Raw genomic sequence first — 9302 nt, forward strand, 5'->3', positions numbered from 1 at the left:
GGTAGAGATGGGTTAGCTCAACAGCTTGGAGGGGCCTCGGCGTCCCGATTACCAGCTTCCAACTCATCGTCGTTCGAAAGCGGCCACACGACACCGTCAGGCCATTGACATTGAGCACGCACCCCTCCAACTCTCCAAGTACCGCATCGCCGATCAGCCATACCATGGCAACCCAAAACCAAGACCGCCTCCGTTCACACTTCTCCTCAGCTCCCGATGCAGAGCACAACAACCGCTGGGACGATCTCTGGAGAGAGTCTACGTTCCTGCCTTGGGACCGTGGTCACGCAAATCCTGCACTAATTGATCTGCTCCGGGAACGTGGTCGCCCGCTCTCCTCACCGGACCCCAATCCCTCCCTCGGTGCACCGCCACCAAACAGCGAATCGGCGGGCTACGCTTCTCTCGCTGGGCCATTGAAGGATGACGGGAAAAGGAGGAGGGTGCTTGTGCCAGGATGTGGGAAAGGATATGACGTAGCACTATTTGCGGCATATGGCTATGACGCTTATGGGCTGGAAGTGTCCTCGCATGCTGCTGACGCTGCGAGAAAGTATCTGGAGGAACCCGGAAAGGGGCCGTTGGAAGGAGAGTATGCAGTCATGGACGAGAAGATCGGAAGGGGCGCGATGAGAGTTGTGTGTGGGGATTATTTCAAAGACGGCTGGTTAGGAGATGTGGAAGGCTGGGAAAACGATGAGGGGTTTGACATCATCTACGATAACACGGTAAGTAAAGCATTACATATAGCGTGTGGGACGTGTCTGGCGGCGTGTACTGACGCGATGGACAGTTTCTTTGTGCACTCCCTCCCTCTCTAAGACCGAAATGGGCATCTCGTACCACCACGCTCCTCCGCCGTCCCTCATCGAACACCACTTCTACTGGCGGTGTGCTCATCTGTCTCGAATTCCCTACACACAAGCCCGCATCTTCTGGCGGACCTCCGTGGTCGCTTCCTCCACTTGTACACAGTGAACTGCTCAAACGACCGGGTCAGGATATCTCGTATGACGACCAAGGGCTCGTAACCAAAACAGATCGAGAGGAGACAGAGAATGCGCTGGTCAAGATTGCGCACTACACCCCTAAGCGGACCCACGAGATTGGCGTCATCAAGGGCCTCGTAAGAGACTGCGTGAGTATGTGGCGGCACAAGGCGGATTGTCCGGATGATCAGAAATGGCACTGAGTACAGTTGGCTAGGAGGACGTTGTATAGCTCCGGTAGACAGCTTACAAGGCACCCATGTTCGTATCGCCGATCCCATGCTCAGCCTGCCTTGCGTAGTGAGTTGTAATGCTCGCCCAACCCATGACTGTGCTTGTAGTATCCCAGCCATATCTCCTCCTTTTCTTTGACCTCATCTTCAGCCTCTATCTTGTCCACCTGGCCGTCGCTGTGCAGTACGCATATCCTCAGACCATATGTCCTGGCCAGCGCAAGCAGCTCCAGATGTCCGCCCCATTCACCAGTCTCTCTAATCTTGCGGACGTGCTCGGGCAATGGGTCTTCCATGAAGCCTGTAAAGTCGTCGGCGTGGCTTTGGATCCAGTCTGCCGCTGCGTGTCTGACGGTCTTGTATCCTTGTGGCTTTTTGTCTGACCCCTCGTCGCTCTGTCCGGTGATGGTGACACCTATTCTCGGCTTTAGGCCCAGTTCTCGCGTCTGCAACTGGTCCGCGACCGCTGCATACAAACAATGACCGTCGGCTCGTATCTCATGCAGCACCAGCTCATGTTTGTTCAGTTGTACCGCCATGCGTTCTCGTTCTAGTTCACGTGGGTTCGGTGCGTTGGCGGCCTCGCGCTCTGCTTCGGCGATCATGGAGGCTTGTTCGGCGGCGCGGCGGGCGAGGCGGGCTTTTGCGCGATTTGGCTTCTTCTTCTTGGGTTCGGCAGAATCGCCATTCGTACTGCTCTCTTTGCTGTCTGAAGCAGAGGCAGTTAAGTTGAGGTTTGCAACGTCGTCTTGTATATCCTGCGCCTCGTCTCCAGAGCTCTGTGCGTCTTTTACATGCTCCTCAGCATCTACGGCCTCGCCGTTCTGGACAGCGACTTCATGCGCCTGACGCTCCTTCAATTCACGCTCAAGCCGTTCGCACTCATCGTTGACACCCTTGCGTGTCTTTTTGCTTGCTTGCTTCTTCTTTTGTGTGATACGGGATACGAGGTCGCGTTGCTCTTTACGGTGTCGAGATTGTAGAGCTTCGAGGGTTTCTGGTTCGGGTGCAGGCGGCGCGTCGCTCATGGTGATGATGCAGAGTGTCGTAGTACAGAAGCGAGGCTGAAGACTAAACTAATCGACACGAGGTAAGGACCGTGGGTTATTTGCTGTGAGATCGGCACGAGGGTGGTGGGGTGGTGGGGAGCGCGACATTCTTTGGCGTCCTCGGTGAATGGTTTTGCCGATGTGGACTGTCATGCTTCACGTCCTTCGCGCCAACCTCTCGCCTCTCACACCCTGGCAGAGTTGGCCATATCTTAGTGTCCAGTACACAACTGGAATACCTACCAATATCTCTCTGAGCTACGCAACGCGCAGTGACAAACCCATGCATCCTCCAACTCAATTCTGTCACGTATCCTGCCATCAATCTAAGCCTTAAGAGATGGGTTCAAGTGGGCATCCTTCTGGCATATCATCGTCTCCCCCTCTATTCCCGTCGCAAGAATGTATGGACGCAGCTTGCTCCCGGCTTTGTGAATGAACCGGGCTCAGCGACGTTCAGTCTTTCTGCTGCTCCGCCCTTCCGACATATAACAGTAAGTTATGAGTGACTTACCATGTCAAGTCAAAATGGCATGGATATTGTCGCACGATGCGAGCTAGATCATGGGTCAGACTGCTCGAAATGATCACGGTCAGGTGTGGTAAGACTTCCGTGTCTGTTCTTGTCATCAGTCTGAATCAATTTGGTATGCTGAACTCAATAATTCTCGAAAGCCATCGAGTTGCTGCCAATGCCCTCAACAAGATAGTCCGAACACTGCTGTATAAGCTCCGCTGCAGAAATCACAGTAGAATGGAAGTGAGAGCTCAATGTCCCGCTCTTTCACCGCACCTTCCTCGTGGCCCCGCACGTACTGAGCGCACAGAACTTATTCCCTGCCACAACACCACCACCACCACCACCACCATTACCCGCATCGACAACAGACATCTCTAGACATGCCTTTCCGCGACCAGGAATGGGAGGAACTGCAGCGCGACTGCGACATCTTCCCCGCCTATTCAGACTACCTTTATGGACCGGACCCACGCATTATAACAACACAGGAGCCTGGTCTACACCCTATGATATATCCCGTAGATGCTTCTGCGCCTATTCGGTACACTAACAGTATGCCATCGCGAACTTGGTCGCAAAAGACCACGGAAGACCTCGAGAAGTCGAAGAATGCTACCGCGCAAACGCTATTGGATGGACAGAACGAGCATGGCAGCGACATGAGCGGAGCAAGCAATGGTAGAAGTACGCCCGGCTCCTACGTACGCTCCCAAACTGGTAGTCTCCTGAACCCGTTGCTACCACCACAAAGCGTTCGTACTATCTCTGAGGAGGAAATGGCGCGACGAAAGACGTTGAATGCATCACAGCGCCGTCGTCAGTCTCAAACAGTAGTCCCTTTTAGTCCTTCGCAGCAGAAACAGTCTGTGAGAATGACTGGGCACCAGATGCACATTAGGAATACTCCAGTCATACATAATGCGGACGTCGAGCCACAACAGCCATCTTTCCTGCGCTCATCTTCTACTACCGATATCGACGAGACTCTAGCGCAAATAGGCTCACGTCAAAAGTCTGATGATCTTTCGCCTTTCGCGTCACAGACGACGATGCTACCTCCACCCGCAAATCTATTTCAACGGCAGCCACAGCATGCCACTGGCCCGTCCAACAACTTGCCTCCAATCCCTGCTCCAAACAATTCTCCAGAGCCCAGCCAGCAGATATCTCTCCTACAACCGAATGATATATTGCGCAACTCTCGCTACGACTGCATCAATCCCGCTAAGCGCTTGGAGATTGCAAAGGTCCTTGTTGACCGTTGGGTCATTGTGCGAAACTCTGCTGTAGATGATGCTCTAGGGGTAAAGGCCATGTCGGACATTCGAAACATCACCAGAATGGTCAACAATTCAGCTATCAATATACAAGCTGCGATGGATCTGCAACAACAGAGGACACAGCAGTTCCATATGCAGGCGGTTCCAGAGAGAGCGCAGACGGACCATATACAGCATATTCAACAACGCCAGCCTACTACTCAAACTCCGCAGGAATACGCCCAACCTCAGCCCCAACCGGGCATGTGGTCCGCTCAACTCACCCAGTCATCTCCAACCCAACCACCCCAGCAGCCAGCTTCGCAGGAATCATACTGCAGTGTTCCTCAAGCTTCTCAACAAATGCAGCTGCCTCAACAATCAACACCCCAAGGCTTTCAGACGCATCAACAGCCACAGCAGCAAAACCATGAACAGTACGAGCAATCCACAAGCCAAGACTCCATTCTAAGCCCTGCACAACTCCGCACAAACATCAGTCGCCACATTCCAGAAATGTGGCAGAATTTCCTGATTACCCAAAACACCTCACTGCCTCTGCAGGACAGGATGAACGCGCGTCAGTGGATGGTAAATTTCAAGAACAATCTACCAATTGAAGCTCATACGTACGTGGTGCAAGTTCTGCAAAGGGCGATGCGGGAGCACAGTCAGGGAAGGGATGCTTTAGCATTCCTAAAGACGGTGAACATGGAAAGCAATTTATCTGACGGTGGTGAGTCGAAGCATACCGGTGCGCAGGATGGCTTGTAGTAGATCATCAATCGTCTTAGACGTGCAGAGAGGGGGATATCGGTATGGGGTCTTGGTCCAAAACTCTTGTAGTTGGTAAATGCATAACATGAAATGCCAACATTACAACGAACATGCTCGTTGACTATCAAGATGGAGATTCTCGTTCGCTACTTGTAGATTACTTCAATGTAGTCAAAAAGAAGCTTCATCTCATGACTGAGAACTCGAAGACTAGCCTCGTTCTCCTATCTGCCGTCCACTTTCATGCACGGGATAGCAACACATAGTAGCAACGATGATCATAGTCTGACATACAAATTCGGCTGTGTGAAATTCTGCAGTCGTCTCGATGTGATATGAACATAGGCAAGTTGGTTGGAGGGTGCATATATGGGCCTAAATGGAGGATCGGATCAAATGTTGACGTTGGAATGGCTTACGAGACGTATTCTGTCAGACGCAGGCTATGCACGCCGCTTTGTTCAAAGAAAACCAGTTTGGTGGGATGTAGGTGTCAGAAGGAATGTCTCGCTGTTCAATCAGAAGTGAGCCAACACGACGTGTGAGTGAATACGTCGTTCGTCGCTCGGACGATAATCAAATTACGTATCTTCAGCGGCCCCAGATTACGTCCTGCCTATTGCGGCTAGCATGCTGATCCTCCGCCCTTCACCTTCCTTAATGTGCATCTCTCCACATCAACCTCCCAACCACCGTAAACCCCCAAGAAAGCTTTTGTTTTGCGCAAAAGCTTGTAGCAACATTACAATGAGTGTCACAATGTCTTCGAACCCTTCCACCGTGACCCATGCGAGGTCTGCGCGCGGCTTTAGCGACCTTCCGCAAGGTACCGTAACCAACCTCGGCATAACTCGTTCTCAGCTCACAGATGCGCAGAGGTGCGCAACAGGATATACATGCTTGCTGCGAATGACAAGCAGCGCCTTATTGAGCAGCATGTCAGCCGGCGCAGTATCACGACAACAAGTGAAGCTTTTTGGGCGGCTCGCGGTTACTACAGCTTGACCCAGGTGTCTCGACAGACGCGGCGGGAGTTTCGCGAACTGTATCTCAGGGATCGTGCTATATCGGTGCACATTCGTGATGCGCAAGACTACCTGGAGACCATCTACCCCTCGTCTGGCAAACATGCTGTCGATCGCAACACCATTATGGCCTGGCTCACGATTCGTACTGATGTCGAACGCCGTGGTAAATACGATACACCTATCGAAATCAGACCTCTGTTACTAAGCCTTTTCCATACGCCTGGTCTCGACTACGAGTTTACGGGAAAGGGTGGTGCAGTCTTCAACGAATTGTTCGTCGGTTACGAAGGAGAGTGGAAAGCCGCAGTCGACAACGTTTTCAAGAGCGTGGAGCTGAAAGAGCCGAGTGTCTTCGGATTGAGGCTAGTACTGAATCCCAAGAGCCAAATGCCTTGGGTCAAGCAATGTCCAATTTCTGTTACGAGGTTGCCACACGTACCAGAGGATGCTTTGGAGTGGTTCAGTGCGCTTGGACTAGATACGGAGAATGACATGATCTTCGTAAGGAGAGGTGCGCCAAAGTGGCTGCGCGGGGACTTTATCAAGAGTTCGAAATAGAGATGGTGAGGCAAGTCCACTGCACCGGGAAACCTGTCTCCTGGCCCCAAAACATAATTGTGTTAGAGATTCGAATATCGATGTTGACTTTTATAATAGCCTAACATCTGGGCCATGAACGTGATGACGACGACTGGCGGCCAAGTTATGTATAACCATATGGCTGCCGTCATTCCGCGTACGCAACGATGAGGTATGCAACCAAGACTGCATGCAGAAGTGGGTAGGTCAATGCTGGGGTTCTACAATCAACCCACTGCAAGCATGCCGCAGATCTCAGCCGTTGATCCGAGTGACCAAGCATACTTCTCTCTGCCCAGTTTCCCAAGTCTTTGACTACTGCCACAGTTCTTGCTCATACATCTCCCTGCTAATCAATACGATGGGGCCCGTGTTTTTAGAGTGCCGAAAACACTAGAAAACAGGCCTAAGCGGCAGTGCTTATTCTTTCGTCATCGAGGACGTCAAGGAAATGCGGCCTACATGTACCGTTCCGAGCATGTACCGCGTACCACGATGATACGAGGACAGCACGTGCCCCGCTCAATATACCTATGGTCTGACCTCAGTAAGTGCTTGTACTCGTTTCATAATACCTGCATGCGCATCCGACTGATCACCTGTCCACAATGAAAGCTACATCCTCGTAGCGAATCATTTTCAGCTTTGCAGCGAATATGTCGACAGGCACACGGACAGACAGTGATGCCGTGGGCTCGAATGCATCAGTATGAAAGAGCGAACAGGCCTGGCAATTACCGATTAAGAAGGGCCTTTTCCGGACCATCTAGCGCTGCGACACTCACCTTGAGCCTATGTTCAGGCCAAGCGATGCCCGATTATGGACATCGCTCGGACATGGCTCCGAAAAGAAAGCCTGTTACACGTCACTAGAGGTGAAAGCTGCGCTAGGTTCATCTTCATATCACTGCTGCGCGAAGGAACTACTAAACTTTCTTTTCTTATCCTGCTGGCTCGGTTTTCTCTGAAAGCGCGGTGAAATACAATGACATGAAGTTGCGATAGGATTTTGCCAATGAGGGAGCAGCAATGGTCTTAAGACACTGGCAAACGCCGAGAAGAAGGTACACGGGTCTTTGTAGTTGTCGCACCATGGTTTCCGGGTGCTGTTAGCAATACCTAGGTATGAAAAGTTGTTGTCACAATTATCCCTGTCGCATGCGCCACGGAAACCGGCAAGCTAGCCGGCCTTAGCCGACACGCGAAAGCCACATGACGCGAGCCACAGTTCCGCCTTTTCCGCACCGCTACTGCTTTCACCAATCACATTGCGACCTGCGGCATACAAGCCGTGCTAAGCTTGGGAATTGTGGCGCCAGTTTGATGAGATTTCTGCAGTGTGATGGCGCGGCTAGTCCTGCATTGTAAGGTAGAGCAGTTGGCACCATGTGGCTAACGAGTGGCTTACGCATACCGTGGGGAGGGGATTGGGCAGAGTATATATAGCGTAACGCCCCTATGTGTGGCTGTGTGAAACGTACTACAACTATCATCGTCTGTTACCCTTTTAGTCCATCTATATCGCAGTGCAGTACGAAACTAGCTTCATCAGGCTCTGCAAGACAAACGCCACCATGTCCTTCGAAACCTACATACAACGCGCAGACGATTACATCACAAAGCAGATCCACAAGTTCGAGCAGCAGAAACGTGGTGGAAATAGATCACCACCACGTGCGAAGGGATATCATCAGATGTCTGGATATCAGCATCAAGGTCGGCCGCCTTCCCAAGGTGGCTACCCTGGCAGCCCTGCTCCACAAGGGGGTCCTCCACCACCAGCGCCCCAAGGTTGGGCCCAAGAGTACGATGCGAGGAGTCAACGTTGGTACTACGTTGACAGGGCGACAGGAAGAAGTCAGTGGGAACCTCCCTCTTTTGCACCACCGCGCGCCGCCACCTTTCAGCCTGAGGTCCGCATGCCCAGTCCGTACCAGCAATTCAGCCGGGAGGATGAGCAGAGTCAACGGTGGCGCGAGCGATCCAGTTCTCAGCCTCAACGGCCTGGATCAGGCGTAAGTGGACATGGACAATTCCTCGATCCCAGGCAGAACGGTGGAAGTGGAGGCGGAAGTGCAAGCCCGGCTGGACTGCATACCCAAATACCACCGGGATCATATCTGGATATGAAGACGGGCAAGATCGTTAGTAGTATGTTCCCAGAAGGTCAGACACATCAGAGTTGGCAACAGGAGATACAAAGAATATGATATCAAGGAGCATGTAAGGAGAGAAATCAGTACGACTCATGATGATAAATGAATGGAGATGATGCGATTGGGAAAGAATAGCTTCGACAAGTCGACATGCTCTGGCGTTACAGGTGTGGGCGTGAACTTCAATTATTAGTGCGAATATGACATGTCTTATCTTTATGAATACTTTGTCTCATCAACCCGTTAAGAAATATAATCACTTAGTGCTGCGAATGAAGTAATGAAGCAAAGCTGATCATACGAAAATCCCTCGCCCGTTTCATGGAAGTTCTTCGGCGCTACTTCGCCGCGAGTACGCATTATTTCCTTAGCTACAGCGCCAAAGTCACTGTCGTGAACAAATAGCTTTCTTGCGTCCGTGCAGGAATGTGGGCGCATCATTGTTTTGGTCGTAGTATGGACTGGCAAGCAAGTTATCTAGACCTTGTCGCTCGTCTTGGTGTAGATCATAACGACTTGCTCCCTACTGCTGGTCCCGAGAATTCGTCGCTCGGGCTGGTATGCGGCCATTTTCAATTCAGTAGGGAGCAGAGTTGCTAACAATCAATCCAAACTGATGAGACTGACTGACTGACTGATTGCTTGGCAGTCAGTTCAGTGTCAGTTTAGAGCTCTCGTCTTATCAGTCAGTTCAGTTTAGAGCTCTTAAACT

At 51.6% G+C, this 9302-nt stretch overlaps 5 protein-coding genes across 5 annotated transcripts; 4 read left to right on the forward strand and 1 right to left on the reverse strand.

Moving 5' to 3' along the window:
• Positions 1-164: 164 nt before the first annotated feature.
• Positions 165-1192, forward strand: J4E82_008110 (uncharacterized protein; the record flags this gene model as incomplete). The annotated part of the gene is made up of 2 exons (XM_051734349.1): positions 165-728; positions 794-1192. 2 exons carry the CDS (start codon positions 165-167, stop codon positions 1190-1192), a joined length of 963 nt encoding a protein of 320 aa, XP_051585943.1.
• An 80-nt stretch (positions 1193-1272) lies between these two features.
• Positions 1273-2250, reverse strand: J4E82_008111 (uncharacterized protein; the record flags this gene model as incomplete). Its single annotated transcript, XM_051734350.1, has 1 exon — positions 1273-2250. The coding sequence occupies one exon, from the start codon at positions 2248-2250 to the stop codon at positions 1273-1275; it is 978 nt and encodes a 325-aa protein (XP_051585944.1).
• Positions 2251-3171: 921 nt separating this feature from the next.
• J4E82_008112 (uncharacterized protein) lies at positions 3172-4824 on the forward strand (the record flags this gene model as incomplete). The annotated part of the gene is made up of 1 exon (XM_051734351.1): positions 3172-4824. The coding sequence occupies one exon, from the start codon at positions 3172-3174 to the stop codon at positions 4822-4824; it is 1653 nt and encodes a 550-aa protein (XP_051585945.1).
• A 750-nt stretch (positions 4825-5574) lies between these two features.
• Positions 5575-6413, forward strand: J4E82_008113 (uncharacterized protein; the record flags this gene model as incomplete). Its single annotated transcript, XM_051734352.1, has 2 exons — positions 5575-5653; positions 5704-6413. The coding sequence occupies 2 exons, from the start codon at positions 5575-5577 to the stop codon at positions 6411-6413; spliced, it is 789 nt and encodes a 262-aa protein (XP_051585946.1).
• A 1595-nt stretch (positions 6414-8008) lies between these two features.
• Positions 8009-8644, forward strand: J4E82_008114 (uncharacterized protein; the record flags this gene model as incomplete). The annotated part of the gene is made up of 1 exon (XM_051734353.1): positions 8009-8644. One exon carries the CDS (start codon positions 8009-8011, stop codon positions 8642-8644), a length of 636 nt encoding a protein of 211 aa, XP_051585947.1.
• Positions 8645-9302: the final 658 nt, after the last annotated feature.

Source organism: Alternaria postmessia (genome assembly GCF_024291825.1).
Source record: "Alternaria postmessia strain BMP 2775 chromosome Unknown scaffold_61, whole genome shotgun sequence".
Classification (NCBI taxonomy): Eukaryota; Fungi; Ascomycota; class Dothideomycetes; order Pleosporales; family Pleosporaceae; genus Alternaria; species Alternaria postmessia.